At 40.2% G+C, this 22,745-nt stretch overlaps 1 protein-coding gene across 1 annotated transcript in view; it reads right to left on the bottom strand.

Moving 5' to 3' along the window:
* Positions 1-22,745, bottom strand: part of LOC311000134 (uncharacterized protein) — a gene marked incomplete at both ends in the record, with an annotated part of 40,897 nt that overhangs the window by 3,986 nt on the left and 14,166 nt on the right. Inside the window, 23 exons of the mRNA XM_083990768.1 lie at positions 7,541-8,615; positions 11,732-12,146; positions 13,609-13,660; positions 13,761-13,800; positions 14,335-14,412; positions 14,718-14,780; positions 14,984-15,046; positions 15,223-15,324; positions 15,622-15,675; positions 15,766-15,837; positions 17,336-17,398; positions 17,556-17,627; positions 17,720-17,794; positions 17,882-17,947; positions 18,776-18,841; positions 18,941-18,991; positions 19,537-19,602; positions 21,336-21,407; positions 21,506-21,562; positions 21,668-21,733; positions 21,812-21,877; positions 21,974-22,024; positions 22,661-22,723. Of these exons, the coding sequence (XP_083846894.1) occupies positions 7,541-8,615; positions 11,732-12,146; positions 13,609-13,660; positions 13,761-13,800; positions 14,335-14,412; positions 14,718-14,780; positions 14,984-15,046; positions 15,223-15,324; positions 15,622-15,675; positions 15,766-15,837; positions 17,336-17,398; positions 17,556-17,627; positions 17,720-17,794; positions 17,882-17,947; positions 18,776-18,841; positions 18,941-18,991; positions 19,537-19,602; positions 21,336-21,407; positions 21,506-21,562; positions 21,668-21,733; positions 21,812-21,877; positions 21,974-22,024; positions 22,661-22,723 (2,848 nt within the window). The remainder of the gene's footprint in view (positions 1-7,540; positions 8,616-11,731; positions 12,147-13,608; positions 13,661-13,760; positions 13,801-14,334; positions 14,413-14,717; positions 14,781-14,983; positions 15,047-15,222; positions 15,325-15,621; positions 15,676-15,765; positions 15,838-17,335; positions 17,399-17,555; positions 17,628-17,719; positions 17,795-17,881; positions 17,948-18,775; positions 18,842-18,940; positions 18,992-19,536; positions 19,603-21,335; positions 21,408-21,505; positions 21,563-21,667; positions 21,734-21,811; positions 21,878-21,973; positions 22,025-22,660; positions 22,724-22,745) is intronic.

Here is a 22,745-nt window from a genome sequence, read left to right as displayed (position 1 = left end):
TCAAAGATGGATAAATTAATCAGGACAACATGAACATGAACATTAATTTGAAAATAAAAACACAGTCTGGATGTAAAATGTATTCATTATAATAATAATAATGATGGTGAATCAACTTGCTGTCATTCAAACACTGACACTGACACATTACGATGCATTTTTCCATAGCATGTGATGCCACCACTGACGTCAGACCACCGTCATGATGTCTGGAGGCATTTTAGTTAGAGCCAGCAAACATGACAAAGTAACATTCTTGTCATGTTTACTTTGCCTTCTTATGTTTCTGTTTGCGGTTTTCCAGTAAGTAAAACCGAAGCTGAAGCTAAAGCCGTAAGACTGGTACAACAGCATCTTAAGGTTACGGTTTAACTGCAGTTAATACTAATATTAATAAGAGATAATCACTGTACTATAGAAATACATACAGGGCTTTAAGTGAAGCTGGAAAGGCTCTGAAACTGTATTTAGTCTTAACTCTCTCTCTCTGTGTCCCTGTCTCTCCCAACACCAGATCAAATTTCCTTTGTTCATCAAAACCGGAGAGCGAGCAGGAGAGAAACTCTGTGACATCAGGCAGAAACCTCCATTATCTCAGCACTGCCTATTGTACTAAACAGAAAAAAAGTCAAAGAAAACCCTCAATAGACAGTTCGAGACCCGGTCTTCCCTCCCGAGGAAACTAAATCTCTAAGGCAGGGGTGTAAAACATACGGCCTGGGGGCCAAAACCGGCCCAGCAGGAGGTCCATTACGGCCCTCAGGAGGAATTTGCCAAGTGCGGAAAATTACGTAAAAGACAGAAGAGGCATAATATTGTTGAGATTGCACATACCTTTATCAAGAAATGTCAGGTTTTTCATAATATGTTTTGTAAAAGGACAGTTCGTTAACTTAATAATGTACTAAAACAAAGGGAAAATTCAAAGTTCTTTTATTTTTTAAGAGGTTATCATGCTATTATTTTACTGGCCCGGCCCACTTCAGATCAAATTGCGCTGTATGTGGCCCCTCAACTAAAATAAGTTAGCCCTCAGGTGTAGCTACTACTGGAAAACCCACCTGAGCGAGCTGTCAGCCATGTTTTGTTGTTGTTGTTGTTATTTAAAGTGTGTACAGTGAGCACAAAGGCCTGGAGCTATGAGCTGCCAGAGCCCAGTGAAAGCAGTGAGTAAGCGTTAAAGGGTTAAATTCTGTCCGTCTTCAACTGTTTTGTCTGTAAAGACCTGACATGTAATGTAAATTTACTCACGGCGTGTGCTTAAACAAATGTTTACCTGAGCACGACCAGACTTTGTACTCACACGGCATGCCTGTACTCTTCAGGAGAGGATGCTACATTTCATTACACTCACACTTCAGTACACACTATTAAGCATTAATCAAGTATTAAATACTGAATTATTCATTTATAACACATACAAATACAGTTAGTGCTTATCAATGATGAGTAAAACATTTTTAACTGTGTTTATAAACTACATATTAATGAGTATTCATGTGTTATAAATGTGAACTTAACTAACGCTTAATAGTGTGGACTTATTATAAGGTGTTACCGTTCATTTTGCTGATTAAATTATCTGTACTTTCCTCCTCTTTGATATGAATCTACTGTTACTGTTACGTGAAACATGATTCCCATCAGGCAGTGTTTATTTTCCCCCTCACATACTTCCTTAAAGCAGAAGTGAGTGATCCGGTCGTTTTCGCTAATGCTGCGTTCCAGGCAGGCTTTTGAAATCGTAAATTACAGCTTCAAGTCACAACTTACGACTTTGTAGCGTTTCAGGCAACCCACTCGTGTTTTTCCGACCTGTTTTACCGGTGAAAGTCACTTTAACGGCCACTCGTAACTTCCGACCGGTGAACTCGTACCAGATCGAACTGGTACCACTTCACGGTCGGAAAAATACGAGTTTCCTTGAACGCACCATAACAGTCCTCGTCGCTACGTCACCACATTCACGGCGTTCCTTGGCTGCACACACAGCCCTGCATGCCGTTCTCTCTCCTCATTGGATAAAAACTGTAGGATACGATAAATGTTTTCTCTTCGGCTCAGAGCAGAGCAGAGGGACTGAGAGACCCGTGTTTCGGTCCAAACACTCTATGTAAGTGATTGCTGTCGGAAGATATAACTATTTAAGACTTATATTAACACAAATATATCACTCACTTCTGCTTTAAGAACAGGCCAACATGCTTTTTTTTAACACACATTTTATTTGGTTTATTTAGGTCAACCTGACCTATGATGTCTAATTATGTGTTTTTCTGTCATATAACTTCCTTATAGCAACAATAACTTCACTAAATGTTTTTGCAAATTTAACTAGTGATCACTTGTTTTGTTAAAGTTTTAGTTTTATTCAAATTTATAACATCAGTGACGTTCAAAACAGTAAATCTTGTCAACTTATACATACACTCGGTTGTAACTATAGCCCAAATAGTTAAAAATGTATTCATTCATTCATATTTTCAGAATCAAAATCTTTCCTTTTTTTTGAAAATGAGGTTTATTGACCATTCAGTGTCAAAGTCGTCGTAATCAGTTGGAATGATGTTCATTAAAAAAAAGGTGCATTTTATCATTACTGTTGTATAAACTGTCGAACAGAGAACAAACGTTTTGATTGTTGCAGTTGACTTAGTTATTTGTCTAGGATTACGACGACTTTCCTAGACAAATAACTAAGTCCAGTTGCTTTCGATTTAACCTCCTTTGAAACATTATTGTAACAGTTGTGGACACACGTGTGAATGTATGACGCCCAGTTTTTATCATGAGTCTTTCAGTAGAAATGAATAACGTCATGAAAGCAAAGTAAAGATGTGAAGACAGGACTCTTTGTGAATCTATGTGCGAGTTTCTCAATGAGACGTTCACACATCTGCCCAGGTGAGCATCACTCATTATTATTTACCTGGACATGAGATGAGACATGAGACATAGTTCAGTTTTACACGTGTTGTGTCTCTTTCTGGTCATTTTGTGTCTTTTGTGACACAAATAAATAAACGTTGATTACACCCCGAAGCTCTGGTATTTGCAGGTTGTGCAACAACAACGATGATGAAGACGACAATGATGGTAAGTCATACCTGAAAATTCTTTCCGTATACATATCTGGAAGAAGTTAAATGTGTTGTCTTTCCTCATTCCTCAGAGCATGAGAAAGAGTTGCTCAATAAATATTTTAAATGAATCGAGAGAACACTGGGTTTATTGTTTTGTTTTCAGTATCACCTGCGTCAGTGTCTGCATCGTGTGACATCTTTATTACCTGTTTTGTTTTCTCACATAAAACTATTAAAATGTATTCACTGGGTGTGGTGAATGATACATAACAAACAATGAGTTTTCAATTCAAAAAAACAAAACATACATTTGAATAGTCAGTAAAAGCCCCATTGATTTATTTATTCTGTGTATCTTGAGTCTTTTTTGTTTAAATTATTTACTATTATATATTTTTTTTAAATCTTGTTTTTATGTTTATTGGTTTACATGTTTACAATTAATAAGAGATGTGATGAGGAGCTGTGAAAAAACTGACAAAAAAACTAAACAAAGGCAGAAAAGAGATGAAAAGGGATGTATGGCAGCCCGTTTCTGCCAGTGAAAGAAAATAGATATCCTCAAGGTACATTTAGGCGTAATTATGAAACAAAAAGTCAAAATTACGAGATAAAAAGTAACAAGTATCAGATAAAAACTCAAAATAGTTTCAACTTTTCAACCATACTATGTTTGAAATATCTGTCTTCTAATGTACCTTGACTTTTGACAGATTTGATTAGTTGTTTGATTAGTTGCCATACACACAATGAAACTTGAAGAATGAGATACTCAGGTCTTAGTACTATAGTAATAAAATAAATGAACAATAATTAATAGCAAACACACTAAAATAGAAAAAGTCTATATAGTGAATAAAAATATATTAGATTTATAGATGTGAGCTCAGTTTGGCAGTGTGCAGTTCAACATTCACAGTCTTTAAATGAAATGGATTGAAAGTTGGAAGTTTCCAAGCAAAGAACAGATACTGGAGAATTTACACTACTCGTTCATTTACACTAAAAGTTCGGGATATTGTACTTTCAGATGAACCTAAAACCTTTACAGGTGAACTTAATTTGACCTTCTCTAAACTTCTGTTCAGTGTTTCAGTCCTTATTATGTAACATGTTGTTTTCTAACAAGGTGATGATCAACCACAGGAATCACAACAACAAAGTGTCTGATCCATTAATTGGCCGAATGACGACTTACTGATGTATGGACACAAGAGTGGTTTTACACACTGTTGTTGGCTTTTGTTTCAATAAATTGTCATTGTTTGAGATACTTCTACTGTACTTAAATTGATAAATATAAACATATGGTTTTATTTCTATATACACTGGAAGAGGAAATATAGGTGATCTGCAAGTGCACAATAGGTGAGATGGGTCGGGGTTACAAGCTTATGGCTTCAGCCTATACCTTTTCGGTTAAATTTAAAGTTGTTTTGTTTTTTATGTTGCTTTGTACTGTTAAATAAACTAATCTAATCAATCAATCAATCAATCAACCAAATGCCCTACTTTCGTGGTATAATATCACTGTAGCATGAACTTTTTACATTTTCCATAAATGGCGACTGAAAGTCAAATATCCATAAGAGCACAACGCTCTAGTCAATGTTGTTGTTCATGCCTCCAAATGGTTAATATCCTACACAACTCTGGATAAACAGAGAAGCAACCTGGAAGTAGTGTCAGTCTGACACTAATGAAAACATTTAATTTCAACTAATATATTAGGAATAAAGAAACTATCAAATAAATCGTGGCTTCGCTCCCTGCTGCCCCCAGGTGGGGATCGGATATTTCACCACAGAGGGCGACAGAAAATCTTTGATCCTTTCTTCTGTTCTGTATTTTCAAAGTTACAGTGTAATGTAATTACTATTGTTTTAGATAAAATAAAATAAAAAAACGTGTGTATTTTTTACTGTGAAAGTGACTTATTCCACTTCCTGTGTTACAACAAAACTTGTCAAGAGATTAAAAAAAAAAAAAAAACAGAACAGCATCTTCTTCCAAAAACTTATAATAATTTATTTATTCAATGAGACACCAGCACCATAGAAAATAATGTTTACCCCATATACAGTATATATATATATATATATATATAAAAAAACATAGACAAAATGAAAATATAAAACATTTAACAGTGGGAAAAAGTCCAAAATCCCAAAATGCTTCGTTGCACCTGAATCTGACGTCTGACCTGAGACAGCACAGGTGCGACGAGGAGGCGACGCCTGTTAAAGTGCACGAGAGACTGAGAGACGTCTGTAACAGCAACAGGAGATTTCTCATGACATTATTGTTGTTCCGGCGTCGTGTTTGTACTCGCACACGTCACACGAACATTTACACAATAAAAACCACTGCTCCATGAGATGACATAACACACACACACACACATAGTATGTTTATAAGAAAGGCACAATGTGAACTTTAAGAGCCCTTTAAGTTTTACCCCTGAAACACCAGAAATATAAAAAGGAACAGTTAGTTTACACCATTTATCAGAATTAATCACTTTTAAATACAGCACATCTGGCACATCTGTACATCATTATCATTCGGCACTGACACAACACCAGGAGCATCTTATATGAGGATTTTATATAATTTCAAGTCTTTGTGAGTAACACACACTGATAAAAGTTCATGCTTTGGCAAATTTCAGTGATATCTGACTTTGATGTGTGTGTTTATAATATATATTTAAAGATACTTAATAGTTACATATAATCCTGGACATAAAGGGTTTTTAAAGGGCCATGAATTAGATTTTTGGCTTCATTTCATCCAGGATTTAAAAGTAGCAGCTTCCTCCACAATGCAACATAATGGAGGCAAATACAATTATATGTGTGTGTGTGTATCGTATTAAAGTATCTGTGCTGCTCTCAGCTCTGAAGAAACAACAAATACATGTAAAACTTTAAAACAGCAGATTCTCTCTCCAGAAACAACGTTTCTCCCGGCTACACACAACCGATCAGCCCATCAACACGCGGTTATTGATCCGGGCCGATCGGTGTGGTTGGAAAACATTATAATCGCCTTATGTCAAAATCCCCATCACCTACTTTTGTTTTTTTTTCCAACTTTCTAACTATTTAGGCAGAGATCTAAATACATGAACAGGAAGTAATTAAAGATTAATTTGATGATGTCGTCGTGATGTCAGTCCAGCAGCTTCGTTTACTAGTGTGAGTGTTAAAGGGATAGTTCAACATGTTGGCAGATTGGCCCATTACCATAATCCCTATAGTCTTAGCAGTAGGTTCGTTACCTTTAATTGTTGGTGAAAGCTATTTTTAAAACGGCGGAGCAGAGCCGTGAGCTGCTCGGAGCTACGCTACGGAGGCTAATGGGATTTCTTGGTTTCCCTCATCAAACTCATCAAATACACAATCCAACAACTCCACAACGCTCTGGTGGACAAGTTGTGACCTGCACATTCACCACGCTATGAGATAATAATGTAACGTTACCAGACAGAGTTGTTTTAGAGGGAAATTCATGCAAAACCGCTGATGCACGTTCCTGTCAGGGGCAGTTTTTCATCCAGCAGACTCTGCATTTCCCTCTAAAACAACTCTGTCTGGTAACGTTGTGTTATTATCTCATAGCGTGGTGAATGTGCAGGTCACAACTTGTCCACCAGAGCGTTTTGGAGTTGTTGGATTGTGTATTTGATGAGTTTGATGAGGGAAACCAAGAAATCCCATGAGCTTCCACAGCGTAGCTCTGAGCAGCTCGCGGCTCTGCTCTGCCGTTCTAAAAATAGCTTGCACCGACAATTAAAGGAAACAAACCTACTGCTATGACTATAGGGATTATGGCAATGGGCCAATTTGCCAAAGTGTTGAACTATCCCTTTAATTAGTATGATGAGTTCACAGTAAAAAAAAAAGAAAAAAGTAGAGCCACATCTGATTAAATGTAGAGTCCGTCGTCCAGCAGAGCGTTGGATCGAGGTCGAGATCCTCTCCGGCTGTGTCCCTGCTCTCTCTCTCTGTCGCTCTCTCTCCTCTCTCTCTCCTTCCTCTTCTTCCTCCTCTCCTCCTCCTCCTCCTCCTTCTTCTTCTCCTTCTCCCTCTCATCTCCTCCCGCTCTCTCAAACTGCCTCCTCGCACTCTCCACTCTGGTCCCTCCCCTCCTGTGGGAGCTCGACCCCGCCCCTGACTCCTCCTCCGTCCTGTGACTTCGCTGCGACTCCTTCCTCCCGTGCTCCTCCTGTCTCGTCGACTCCCCTCCCTCGTTGCTCCTCCTCCTCCTCTCCTCTCGTCCTTTTTCTCTCCGGTCCCTTCCTCCTCTCTCTTCCTCCTCCTCCTCCTCCTCCCTCCTCCTCCTCCTGCTGCTGTCCGTCCTCTCGCCCTCTCTCCTGTTCAGCCGCTCCACGTCTCTGCTGCTGCTGCTGCTCCCTCTCTTCTCCTTCTCCGTCTCTCTGTTTTCATATTTACTCCCTCGTTCTCTGTCCTGCTCGCTCCGGCTGCTGCTGTGCCTCCTCGCGCTCCCACTCTCCCTCTCCTCCTCTTTCTCTTTATTCGTTGATCTCTTTCTCCCGCCGTTGTTCTCCTCCTCCCTGCTGCTCCGGTGTCTTTGACTTTCTCTCTCGGGTTTCACCTCTGATTTGCTCCCGGCGACCTCCTCCTCCTCCTGCTGCTGCTGCTCTCTTTCTTTTTCCTTCCTAACTTCTCGTTTGCTCTCTTTTCCAGCTGTCACTCTGTTTTCAGCCTCTTTGTCTTTTTTGCTTCCTTTCTGAGGTTGTTCTTTCGAAACCTCCTCTATGGCGGATTTCTCTATTTTCTTTTCTTTCTCTTCATCCGACAGCTTCTCGGATTTGCCCTTTTCCTTCTTTCCATCGCTCTCTTTTGCTTCCTCCTCCTTCTCCTTCTTTGTCTCTGGCTCTCCTTTCTCCTTCATGCTCTTCTCCTCCTTCTTCTCTTTACCCTTCACACTCTCCTTCTCCGTCTCTTTGCCCTTCTTCTGCACCTCCTCCACCTTCTTGTCCAGCTTCTCCTCCATGAGGTCCAGCTCCTGCTCCAGCTCCGCCAGCTTCTTCGGGTCCGACTCCAGGTCGTCGTCGTCGACCTCCACCTCCACCTCCTCGATCTCCTCGTACTCCTCCACCTCGATGCCGTCCATCGTTTTCTGCAGCTGCGTCTTCACCTTGTTCAGCTCCAGCAGGCCGTCCTGCAGGTCTTTGCAAACCTCCCGCACTTTGCCCGCGAATTTGGTCTTGGCTCCTTTGCGGAGCTCGTGCGAGTCTTTGGCGAGGAAGAAAACGTCCAGGGCGAGGAAGAGCCCCGACATGACGCCCGTGGTGACGCTGATGGCCTGAGCGGCTTTGGCGGCGCCGCCCGCAGCGCCCAGAACCTGCACGGTGCTGATGAGTTTGTCCGTGTTGATCATCAGGGCTTTGCCGGCGCGGCCGCCCTCCTTCATCACGTGCTTGATGTTGTGGTTCAGAGCCTTTTTGGCGGTGCTCTCAGAGAATTTCTCAAAGTCCCACTCCTGCAGAGTGTCCATACCTTCCTACAAGAGACACGGAGAACAGACAGAAGGGTCAATCACCTTTACACCACCATAATCACCATAATCCCTATAGTCTTAGCAGTAGGTTTGTTACCTTTAATTGTCGGTGCAAGCTATTTTTAGAACGGTGGAGCAGAGCCGTGAGCTGCTCAGAGCTACGCTACGGAGGCTCATGGGATTTCTTGGTTTCCCTCATCAAACTCATCAAATACACAATCCAACAACTCCAAAACACTCTGGTGGACAAGTTGTGACCTGCACATTCACCACACTATGAGATAATAACACAACGTTTCCAGACAGAGTTGTTTTAGAGGTAAATACATGCAAAACAGCTGATGCCCGCTCCTGTCGGGGACAGTTTTTAAGCAAGCAGTCTCTGCATTTGCCTCTAAAACAACTCTGTCTCGTATCGTTCCGTTATTATCTCATAGCGTGGTGAATGTGCAGGTCACAACTTGTCCACCAGAGCGTTGTGGAGTTGTTGGATTGTGTATTTGATGAGTCTGATGAGGGAAACCAAGAAATCCCATGAGCCTCCATAGCGTAGCTCTGAGCAGCTCACCGCTCTGCTCCGCCATTCTAAAAATAGCTTGCACCAACAAATAAAGGACGAACCTACTCCTAAGACTATAGGGAGTATGGCAATGGGCCAATTTTCCAAAGTGTTGAACTATCCCTTTAACATCTGATACTACACTTATTATTATCGCCATATACAGATGTTTACTTTTTATTAAAATTATTATGTTATGTATTTGTAACATTATGCTGAAATATTTTCAGCAGAGCATCAGTTCCTCTTGACTTTCTTCGAGGTGGAACAAAAATAATGGCGAGCAGACACAACATCCAACAACTTGTTTGTAGGATTTAGTGACATCTAGTGGTGGGAAAGTGGAAATCCTGTAAACGCAAGAACAGTAGTGTAGACCGAGGATGGTTGTTGGTTGTAACACTTTTTGTCTCAGCTCCTATAAGTTGCAGAGTGTTCATGGTAAGGCTTTGACACAGAGTCTCCTCGTGTGTCCTCTACAAATAGCAGCGCCTTAAACTTCTTAAACTATATCACAGAATTCACTATTTGACGTCAAATGCAACGAGTGCCACTGTTATAACCTGCCCGTGCCCCACTACCAGGGTAGGTTGTAACACAACCTAGGGTAAATTGTAACAGTGAGATTTAAAACTAAAAACTGAGACAACACCACAAAAGATGCATCTATGTAAGTTTACTGTGCATGTTCCAACACTAAAGCATCTTCCTGTGGTTCAGTATGAACAACAAGAACTCATCACTGATGGTTAAATGAAGAACAGTGACAGTGGTGTGGATCCTGACATTAGAAAGCCGTCTTAAAGAACATCTTCTGATAAGACCAGTGAAGTTGTGTAAAACTGTGTATGAATGGAAACCTTCAGCAGGTCAGAAGCAGCTCATAACACGTATAAAGTTCCAGGAAAGACGATGCTGATGATATGAAACAACAAAGATAAACGGTGTTGCAACTATCCCCATCTCTGTCAGTTATTGTTTTCTACCAGCCGTACCAGCATGGTGGTTGGAAATAAACATTGATGAAATGACTCACGTTTTACCTAAGAACCTGCTCCTTATATAAATAACCTAGTTCAAACGTCAACAGTATCGATACCGGTCAAAGTTTAGACTAGGATCAAAAGATTAGTTTCTTACCAACACACACATGGAAATTCAGATGCAATGTCAGGGAGTGAGTGGATACACATGATATTGATCACATAACTCTAATGTTATCCCTTGTTGGTGAAAGCGATTTATTATTATTATTTTTATTACTGAGTCTATTTATTCGGGATCTTTTTCAGTTATGGCCGTCAAACTGGATGATAGGGGAAGTCCCATGGTGTCTGTTTTTCAAAGGTTTTAATTAACAATAATACATCATATAAATTATATTTTTTGTTGCACTGGAATCGGATCAATACTCAATTTTAATTGATCTGCAAAGTTCAGGTGTTAGAGTCAGTATCTGGACGGACAAACGTGTGTGTTGCCTTCAGGTACTGTAAAAATGCAAAGGACAATTCCGGGCAAATTCAACTCGGGGCTGTATGTTCCTAACATTTTAGGTCTAAAAGAAGGAATCTGAAGATTTTCAGTTTAATCGCTCCTGTTTTGCGGTAGTTGTGTCTGTCCCCGCATCGCCACGGCAGAAATGAATGGGAGCGGATGCAAGTTCCGCTGGTTAGGCTGTTTACATCCCTCAAAGCCGCAATTGTTTTCCACAGACAGCGTCAGATGGCGACTCAAACATGCACCCAGAAGTTTTTTTACTTCAAGCAAGTCAAGAGTTGATATTCCTGTGTTTATGACACAAACGGGAGCTTCCGACTGCACGTAAACACACCGAGCGCCAACTTGGGTCTCGTGTGAGACTTTGAATTAGATCTAGTTGTCGGCTTGCTTGAAGTAAATAAACTTCTCGGTGCATGTTTGAGTCGCCATCTGACGCTGTCTGTGGAAAACAATGTGGCTTAGAGGGATGGAAACAGCCTAAGCAGCGGAACTTGCATCCGCTCCCATTCATTGCTGCCGTGGCGATGCGGGGACAGACACCAACTACCGCAAAACAGGAGCAATTAAACTGAAAATATTCAGATTCCTTCTTTTAGGCAAGGCAAGGCAATTTTATTTGTATAGCCCGTTTTTACAAACAGTTTGTCTCAAAGGGCTTTTTACATGGCATCGTAACAACATCCTCTGTCCTTAGACCCTCACATTGACTGAGGAAAAACTCCATGGAAAACCCTTTTAACAGGGAAAACCAGGAGAAACCTCAGGGTGAGCAACAGAGGAGGGATACCTCACCCAGGACGGACAGACGTGCAATAGATGTTGTTACAGACAAGACAGTTTACAGTTTATGTCACAGAATGTGCAAAATATGGAATATTAGACCTAAAATGTTAGGAAAATACAGCCCCGAGTTGAATTTGCCCGGAATTGCCCTTTAACACAAGTTTTAAGTGATTATACACTAACAAATACATAATTTATTGTTTATTAAATCCATTTTCTCGACACTGCTCCTTTAACGTCTGAGCGACTTCATCTAAACTGAACATTTTCTCACCTGCACGAACTCCAGACACTCCCTGATGACCTTGATCTCCTCCTGGTAGCCCTGGATCATCTTCTCCACCTTCTTCCTGTCCATGTTGGAGTGAACCGTGTCCGTGATGTTGGCCGTCGCCGAGGTGATGCTGCCCGCCGTCGCCACGCCGATCCCCACCGCCGTGACGATGATGGAGGCGCCGAACGTGAAGGGGGCCAGGATGAGCCCCGTGATGGTGGCCACGCTGCCCGCCACGCTGGCCACGCCTCCGCCCACGGCCGCCGTCACCGTCCTCTTGTGGAACTGGTCGGCGGCGTCGGCCAGAGCCAGAAGCTCCAGGATGTAATGCTGCAACGACGCTCCGCGCTGGTTGAAGAGACGCACGAAGAGACGGGCCGCCATGTAGATACGGTCAGCCGCCTGCTCCATCGCCCTGAGGAGGAAGAGACGAGGGAGGTGAGATGATAGATCAATAACTGGGAAATATTTTAAAGGGATAGTTCAACATTTTGGCAAATTGTCCCATTGCCATAATCCCTATAGTCATAGCAGTAGGTTCATTACCGTCAATTGTCGGTGCAAGCTGTTTTTAGAACGGCGGAGCAGAGCCGCGAGCTGCTCAGAGCTACGCTACGGAGGCTCATGGGATTTCTTGGTTTCCCTCATCAAACTCATCAAATACACAATCCAACAACTCCAAAACGCTCTGGTGGATTCACCACACTATGAAATGACAGAACGTTACCAGACAGAGTTGTTTTAGAGGGAAATACAGAGACTGCTTGATGAAAAACTGCCCCCGACAGGAACGTGCATCAGCGGTTTTGCATGTATTTACCTCTAAAACAACTCAGTCTGGTAACGTTGTGTTATTATCTCATAGCGTGGTGAATGTGCAGGTCACAACTTGTCCACCAGAGCATTTTGGAGTTGTTGGATTGTGTATTTGATGAGTTTGATGAGGGAAACCAAGAAATCCCATGAGCCTCCGTAGCGTAGCTCTGAGCAGCTCGCGGCTCTGCTCCGCCGTTCTAAAAACAGCTTGCACCGACAATTAAAGGTAACGAACCTACTCCTAAAACTATAGGGATTATGGCAATGGGCCAATTTGCCAAAAATGTTTAACAATCCCTTTAATCTTTGTTTAATTGTTTTGGTCTTTTCAGCTTCTCTGATGTCAAGATGTGTTTGCTCCTGTTCGTCATATGTGATTACAACTGAATATATTTGGTCAGACATGTTTTATTATATCTTTTTACTGAATTTATACTTATATTCATTATTCAAACCATATATATTGATATTTAGAAAATAACTGATAATGAAAATGATCATGATCATACATGAAATATTCACATTTGTCATTTTAACTGCTAAGTTGGCAAATATTGGAAATAGGAAGGAAACAGGAATTTAAAAGGACTACGAGGAGTTTTGAAAAGCAAAGTGTTTTCACACTACATTTCCCATGAGCCTCCACGCAGACGCAAGACGGACAAAAGCAAAAACATCTGCCAAGAATGTTTTCATTCATCAATAATGAAAGTCGGAGGTTTGAAGACCATCAGATACCATCGTAGTTCCGACCATAAACGACGCCAGCTAGCGATTCAGCTGCGTTATCGCATGACGGGCAGCATCCGGGAAACCGGAACTAGGAAATGCTGGGCGAGTCGACCACTAAATAATAATATCAAAATAACTATAAAGACAAAACGATAAATTCATCGAAAATGGACCCATTAACAAGTGGGTAACATAGATTCATCCACATTAATATGAGACTCTTTTATAACCAAAAGCAAACTCCTCGGGGTCTCTTTAATATCTAATTAAATAAATCATAAAATAACAAACAAAACAAAATTTGAACCAAAGATTATTTCTCCGCTCACATTTCCTCGTCCTCCGCCTGGAAGTTAGATGTCTCGTTCCACTCGGCCCAACCTGGTCGACAGCAGCAGAGGAGACACAGTCAGTTTGAGGAGGAGCAAACACGTAAAAAAAAAAAAAACCTCATTAAACGACACCAGAAACAAACACAAACCTTTGACTGTGTTCCACCACTCCATCAACTCATCGGCCTCCTGAAAATCACAATCAGGATGAGAACATGTTATTGATCTCTTAGGATGATTTACAGAAGAGAAAGGAAGAAAAGAAGAAAAAATGAAATTGATATCACAGATAAAGATCAAATAAAGATAAATGTGGGAATGAAATATATAGAAAGGTCTTAAAAACATTACAGCACTCTGTCAAAATGCAGCTGACAAGTAAAAAAAAACATCAGGTTAAAACATAAAGACATAAGATGGAAGATTATAAATGTTAAATATCCAAATTTTCTGAGACACTGAATTTTAGGTCTTCAATAGATGTGAAGCCATAATCATTAGATAAATAAAGACATTAAATGTTTCATTCTGTGTGAAATGGATCTATATAATGTATTAGTTTCACTTTTTGAATTGTATTACTGACATAAATAAACTTTTCCATGATATTCTAATTTATTGAGATGCAGCTGTATATGATAAAACATGCACACACACACACACACACACACACACACACACACACACACACACACACAGAGATACACAGGAAATAAAACACACCGGCTCTTCTTCTTCCCGTGGGTTGCCTTCGGTCGGGTAAGCTGCCATCTCCACAGGCTGCACCTCCACCGTGCTCTCCTGCAGAAACACAACGTTTAACACAATAAGACACGCTGCATATATCATATATCATATATTATATATTATTTACATTTTAATACATGGAACCTTTTTGCTCTCATATACTTTTTCACCCCAAGAGTTAATTCATTTATTCATCTGATAGATTTATTCTGTCAACCAAACCGTGATGTTCATGGTCTATTAAATGTCATGTATAAATTAAATATAATACACTCAGAAAAAAACAAAAGAACAATCAAACCAGGTCTCAGTCTAAATATCTAGACTGTGTTTCTACTTTAAAATCTCTTCTTGCCAACCTGAGCTGGGTTCATGTCCTGCAGCTCCACCGTCTCTTCAATCAGCGGCAACTTGTCTGGCGTCTGTGCAGGAGGAAAAAAGGACGAGTGGTGTCAATAACAGTAATACAGAAGACAAAGCACATATTTACTTAAGTAGATATAAAAACAGAACCAATGAATTTGTTGTATTTTAGCATATTTCTATCTGTTTGTTTAAGATTTCCAATGCAAATGAAGAACGGGAGCAGGAGATAGAACAGCTGCGTCAGGAAGGCAGTACGAACCTGTGAGGGCAAATTAATCTTGGGAAGTTTGGGAAGAGTTTTCTTGACCCGGAAAGAGACAACCTAAGGGAAATATCAGGAAAATAAAAACATTTAAGAACAGGGAACAAGCAGGAAGCAAAATAAAAACGTCTTGAGGCAGAAATCCATGATATTAAATACATCTGATATTTTCTTGTTCCTGTTTTTTTTTCCATCCTGTCAAGTCTCTGGATGTGTTTGTGTTTGTTTTAACTCACGCGTCGTTTCTTCTTGATCGTCCTCCTTCGTCTCAGACCTCCTCCTCCTCCTCCTCCTCCTCCTCCTCCCCCTCCTTCTGCTGCCTCCATGTCCTCACTCTCCTGCAACACACGGTCGAGATGCACAGGGTTTATTTAACAGCTGCACAGAAGACACATTCATCCAACCACCTCACATTGCATTTAATATACTGTATATTATTAGCGTTATAAAATATATATTTTTATTTCTTTCTATCAAGCAAGGACTGAAAAAACTCAACTCTTCTGTATCACACCATCACAAACCTGCAGATTTAACATGTTTTCTGTCTGTGTAGAGAGAATTTAGAGCTGCTGCATCGACACAACTTCAAATGCACAGAGAGAAAGGGAAACTAATCTGGGTCAATGTCGCACCTGTTGCTCCAGAGTTTTGGGCGTCCTCCTGAACATCCCAGCGAAGCCTCCTCTCTTCTCATGCAGAGAGAAAAATCTGCGTAAGCCACAATTTAACTTCCTTTATACATCCAACAACAGGTGAACACGCTGAAACAGACTCACCTTTGTGTTGCTCGATGCTTCCAAAAGATTATCGTTACTGCCGTACAGTTCACCGCGAGCTGACAGATCCTCCTTAAAAGACACACAGCGACATCCATCTGTTACTTTAACATGCTGGGATTTTAGTTGCTTAACAGGAATCATGTGATAAACACCACGCTGAGATTATTAATGAAAGTTTATTTTAAAAGTTTTCTCTTGCACATTGACATCTAAAGCTCTGTGTGCAAAAGGACAGTAAACCATGCAGGATACAAGCACCACGCCAAGTTTGCTGACTTAGTAAAAATTAAAACTGCACAGATAATATACAAAGCCAAGAATAATTTACTCCCTAATAATATTCAAAAACTGTTCAAGGAAAGAGAGGGGAGATACGAGCTAAGAGGGAAACTTAACTTAAACCAGAATAAATACTACATTAAAAAGCATGTGTATCTCTGTGGCTGGGTTAGGGTTAATTTAAAAATAGATTAAAACATCGTATGATAGAAAGCTACAAACAGGATTGATCAATTAGGTTTTGATTGCAACTGTAATACTGTTTACTTACTGTATTTAGTTATTTTATTTTTTGGCTTCATTTGTTAATTATTGGAAACTTGCTTCTTTCTGCACTTTGTGTTGCATTTTTATATGTATGAAAGGTGCTATATAAATAAATAAAGTTTGAAGTTTGTAACTCTGAAACCATGAAGAGCTCTAATGGATTTACTGAAATAATGAATTAAAGGGTAGGCATTTACAAGCTGGATACCTTCAGCCTACACCTTTTCGATCTATTTATGGACTAGTTGAACTAAGTCTTTTTTTTTTTTTTTTTTTTTTTTAAACATATGTTTATTGACATTTTAATTTAGTATACAGAATATACAGTAACATATATCACAAACTTGAACAACCCCACCCATCTCTCATCCATCAAGGCCCACAGAGAAAAGAAAAGACAGGAAAGTAAATGACAAATAGCCTAAATCAAAAGTGAATAAGAAGTAAGAATACATAGAGCCATACAATTACACACTCAATGCCGTATCAAGTAATAATAATAATAAAAAAAGAAGGAAAACAAAACAAAGCACAGGAAACAAGACAGCATAGCGACAGCACCCATAATTACAAAGTCAGTGTCAAGCAGTGAGATTCAAGGGTCTGGAGTGGACTGTAGATCCGCGCTTTCAAGGTAGTGCAAGAAGAGGCCCCACATTTCATAGAATTCACCAAGTCTATGTTTAATACTATAAGTTAGCTTCTCCAAAGCTAGGCATAATGATAATTCTTTAAGCCAATGACTAATAGGGGGACATGATGTATTCTTCCAGTACATGGCAATGAGCCGTTTTTGAACTAAGTCTTATGGAAGGTTGACTGATGATGTGATTGATGCTCGACTGTAAACACTTTGTGCACAAGATCGAATAAACAAACTACTACTAAAACTTTCTAATTTCTAAATTTTTGGGGGGACTTTTGCTCTTTATTCTCATGCAGGTTCATCAACACTGCTGCTGCAAATATTTATGTTGCTAAACAAGTTGCAAAGTGCATCCAAAGACTTCATATTTCCCACCTCAGTGTCGTCAGCGAGGCTGTCACAGCTCCCCGACAGCTCCTTCGCACTGCTGAGAGGATCCTGCAGAACAATCAGGTAATTTTTTTTAAAGAACTAAACCACAAATATACAGTAATTCACTTAAAAATGTAAATAACAGCTTCCATAGATAAATAAACCACTGATAAACATATAAAACATTTAAAAACAGCAAAAACAAATCTGGTTATTCAGTCACCTTGGTGGCGATAGAGCGAGGAGACGGTTTGGGAGACTTTTTGAAAATCCCTGCGAGACCTCCTGTCTTCTCCTGCAGCATCCACACCAATCAACAATCAATAGTTAATAATCAGTGGAAAAAAAAACAGACCCAGACTCTGATCATCGGAAGAGATTTTGTACCTTTGCTGTGTTTCCTTCTAACAGGTTTTCCGAGCTGCCATATAATCTCTTCTGATCCTCATTTGAGCTTGATTCCTGAAATGACAAAAACAGGATGGTGAACATAAACATAAACAAACAAAAGTCAAGTGGTGGAAAATAAAAATGTCTTCACTTCATCACCTCGTCGGCTGTCCCCTCCGCTGCTTTCTGAGTCTTCTTAAACATCCCGCTGAAAATACTTTTTTCCTGATGACACAAAACAAAAAACACGTCAGGTTTTACACGTGTGTGTGTGTGTGTGTGTGTGTGTGTGTGTGTGTGTGTGTGTGTGTGTGTGTGTGTGTGTGTGTGTGTGTGTGTGTGTGTGTGTGTGTGTGTGTGTGTGTGTGTGTGTGTAAAGAAGGAGCAGATCGGGGGTTCGTCTAATGTTTGCTTTCCAGAGAGATATTTAAAAATCACATAAATTGATAATTTAAAAATATCGGCAGAAAATAATATTTGCATGTGGATGAATCAAAAAGAAACCTCACATCCACAACCTTCAAATAGTCTTCTTTTTATTTTTTAAAGGGATAGTTCAACAATTTGGCCCATTGCCATAATCCCTATAGTCATAGCAGTAGGTTCGTTACCTTTAATTGTTGGTGCAAGCTGTTTTTAGAACGGCGGAGCAGAGCCGTGAGCTGCTCAGAGCTACGCTACGGAGGCTCATGGGATTTCTTGGTTTCTCTCATCAAACTCATCAAATACACAATCCAACAACTCCACAACGCTCTGGTGGACAAGTTGTGACCTGCACATTCACCACGCTATGAGATAATAACACAACGTTACCAGACAGAGTTGTTCTAGAGGGAAATTCATGCAAAACCACTGATGCACGTTCCCGTCGGGGGCAGTTTTTCAGCAAGCAGTCTCTGCATTTACCTCTAAAACAACTCTGTGGGGGTATTTGGTGCCTTTATTTTGAAAGTACAGTGAAGAGAGACAGGGAATCAGGGAGGGAGAGAGTAGCTGTAGCTGTATTATAATAAAGGTTTAGTTGTGTTACGTCTGCAGTGTGTGGACACAGACCTTGGTGGCGGTGTTTTCAGACAGACTGTCGTTGCTCGCCGTCAGCTCCTTCTGCCCGTCTTTGTCCTGGAAACAGGAAAAAAATAAAAAATAAAAACAGTAAACACACAGGTGAAACAGTCACGGCGGATGATGGCGTTAACGGCGTTAAAGCTAACTCATCACCTCTGAAGCTTTGGGCGTTTTCTTGAGTCCACTGAACAGTCCACCTTTCTCCTGACGGACAGAAACACAGTCAAAAACCAAAAACACACGTCTTTGTATCTGTGGCTCTTGTGAAGCAGCGTTTGGAGACATGTTGATTTATAATCCATCAACGTGCACATGAGGAATGATAAAAAGTCAACAACATGGTTTTAAAGTTGGACTGATCTTGATAATCAGATGTTGTGAGATCAGAGGCTTCAAAGACACAAGAAACACGAGTTTCAGAGCGTGAAGTCGACTCGTTTTCTACCTGATAAACATTTCTACAAGTCGTGTAAAAACCAGGTTGTGTCATCTTGTGAGTAAATCGTGACCTGGTTTAGAGTTTAGAGTAGAGTGACGCTGCAGTTTCAGGCAGGAAGTGCTTTGAATTGTTTCCTCGGCGGTGCCTTCAAAGACCGTAGGAATGTTAGTCATCTGCCAAAAAGGGGCCGAGGACGACGTGATCAGGAAATGAAGAGATGAAGCTGACGGTCAGGAAGTCGAGTGTGTGTGTGTGTGTGTGTGTGTGTGTGTGCGTGTGTGTGTGTGACGTTGACAGGACTGACACTGACCTCATCAAACAGGTTGTCGATACTCGCTGATCTTTTGAAGATCCCGGCCAGGCCGCCTTTTTTCTCCTGAAACACAAACCTCAGTTATTTTTCTCAGTCAAGATTATAGATTATAGATCATGTATAGATTTGTCACATCCAATTTGGAGTTATTAATGTTTATTATTTGTAATTAACCATTATTTTTTACTACTAATGAACTAAAGGACAACCCATCTATCCGTCCATCAGCCTCTTTTCCATTTGACACCTGTCACATATCAACATGTTATTTCTTAAAATATGATGCGATGTTCAGTGCATAAAATCTACTTATCAATTAATTTCAGCCTTTTATTACTTATAAAATAATCAGTTGTGTTTCATACATATATATCTAGAACAATTTCTTAATTGTATAATTGTTTTATTTCTAATTCCTCTTGTTTCTTCTTAATGTACAGACATTTCAACAAATGTTTTAGGATGAAGTCGTATGCAGAATTAATAACTGTATGGTAGAAAAGGGTTAGGGTTAGGTCATTTCTGTGCACTTTCACTTTTCATACTTCTGCACTTTTGTGGACAGTTGTTCTTTACTTTACTAAAGGGTTTTAACTGCCGGACATTTACTCTTATCAGAGTGTTTTAAATGTAGTATTGGCAGAGCCGGTTCAGACCTCCATGGGGCCCTAGGCAAAATTCTGCGAAGGGGCCCTCCTAACTGAACCCCAAAAACTTTCAACGGTCGCACCTGACACCCAGTGTTTCCACTCATCCCCCCTTTAAACATATTGCACTGTTGGTCTAACTAAGAATAAATTCAGAACAAATCAAACTAAATGTGTAAACAAAGAATCATACAGTCTTACATGTTGGGCATGCGTGTTAATGTTTGAAATAACTCACCATTAAATAAAACTAAAATATAGATAAGGATACTATTAATTCAGCTCCATCAAATTGGCTGCACTTGACACTTTCATATACTTCAAATGTAGGTAATTATGTATATTATTATTTATTATATTAGCCTATTGTTTTTTTTAGCACCATTGTCACAATATTTCACAAGTTTTATTAAGATATCTGCATCTATATTTGCCTGTATCCAAGCAACCAAATTCAATCTTAGCCAATATTTATCCAATAGCCTACTTTCCATTTTGTATAAGTGCAGTTGTAACTACACCACAACTAAAATCATAGAAGCCAGCAAGACGCACACAGAGACCGGGGTTCACCCAGGGCTCACCGCTCTGTTAATGCAGGTCAAACACGGACTAGTCCCTCCCTCCCTCCCTCCCTCCCTCCCACTCTCCCACCGGGAGAGGAGAGTTACCCGACTGCTGTTCCCAAGTCATTGTCAGCTGTTTCTTCCCCCTTAATTCCCCGAGGGATAACTCTGCTTCATTGTGGCGTTCTAAACGCTGTCTTGCTAGGAATCCGGTAGGCCAACACGTGCGCGACGGACGGTCACGTCGTCAGGTTTTATTTTTTTATTTTTTTTATTTTTTTATTCACGGGGCCTCTATAATTTTGCGGGGCCCTACGCAACGTGCGTAGTGTGCGTATTGGGTGAACCGGTACTGAGTATTGGTACAAACACTACTTCCACCAATGACTGAGGCAGAGCGTCGTCTTAAATCTTGTCTCTGTCATGAACTTCTGAAAACTAAAATGTGTGTTTTTGTCGAAGCAAAAAGACACAGAGAAACAACAAACAAAACAACATCATCTCAGTCGGATTTGAATGTTCAGGTTTCACTTTTATGACGATGTGATAAAATTGAGAGTTGTGTTTCTATTTTGTGTGTCACCTTGTGGGCGGTCGTGTCCATCAGATTCTCACAGCTGCCAGATAACTGAGCGTCTCTGTTCAGCTCCGCCTCCTGAAGTCGAACCAGAAAAAGATCAATTATCAACATCACATCCGTCGTGCACGGTGACGGAGTGTTTTTGGTAACATCGTCCGGTTCGGTCACCGTACCTTCTCCTCGGCTGGTTTCTGCGGCTTCTTGAACATGTTGCTGAAAATATTTTTCTCCTACAAATAAATGTGGCGTCAGTGAACGTCCCTTCTGAGGATAAATCGTCTATAAATAAACCAAATCAAATAAACGTTCTGCTGCGTCGAGCTGCTGCTGCTCACCTTGGTGGGGTTGTTCTCAGACAGGTCGTCGGTGCTCGTCGACAGCTCGTTCTCGTTCTCTCCGTCCTGAAACACAGATATTTTATTAGTGAAACAGCTTAAGGTTTGAAAACTAAACTCAAAACAAACGGAAACTTAATTCACCGGTGACTCTGTTTTTCCTTTAGGAGTCTTTTTGAGGAGTCCACTGAACAGACCTGCTGCTTTCTCCTGGTGGAAACAGACACGACGCACAGTTGGATCAGTGTTGAAATATTAATAAATTTTGTGTTTCACTGAAAACTGCATGGATTTAAAACCACTGACCTGTTTGCCCTCAGATAAATTTTCAGTGCTGGCTGAGAGCTTCTCATCCTGCTTAAAAAAACCACATTCAACACTGTGGTTAATGTCACAACATCATAACAAGACAATAATAATAAAAGATTGCACTAATGATTATAATAACTCAGTTTCTAATATAATTTATCACTTAAATTGTGAAAAAAAATCACCCGTGCACATGGTAATACTGTAAGCAACAATCCAGTGTAAAATGTTCGCAAATGCAAAATGTTAACCTGCTTTTATTTGGTTCTTTTGAGTTAAGTTTGTTGAGTTAAGTTTGAATGGAAATAATTATTTAAAAAAAATATATCGTCTGCATCTCAAAAATAAAAAATGTAATCGATGAACAAAATAACAAAACAATACAAACAAAAAACAAAACAAAAACAAACAAACGTGATAATAAAAGTCTTGAAAATGGAAACACAATAGGAGCTGGATTTCATTACAGTGATAAAGGCTCTTATTTTGAAAAACGACTGATTGAGTTCACCTCCTCGGATTGAGCAGCTTCGGCAGGTTTGGTCGGCTTTTTGAATATTCCACTAAATATTCCTCCTTTTTCCTGAAACATTAAAACATGAGTGAGCTCTCTGGAAAGAAACATTCAAATTCATCAGGATTTATCAATTAATTACATAATTAAATAAAAACAAAGGGCCTCACCTTGGTGTTGTTCTCAGACAGACCTTCGCTCCCTGACAGCTCCTCGTCCTGAATCGATTTGTCCTGGAAACAGTTAAAAGTTTAT

Source organism: Trachurus trachurus (assembly GCF_905171665.1).
Source record: "Trachurus trachurus genome assembly, chromosome: 17".
Taxonomy (NCBI): Eukaryota; Metazoa; Chordata; class Actinopteri; order Carangiformes; family Carangidae; genus Trachurus; species Trachurus trachurus.
The sequence above is the reverse complement of the archived record's forward strand: the minus strand, read 5'-3'. Positions and strand labels throughout refer to the sequence as shown.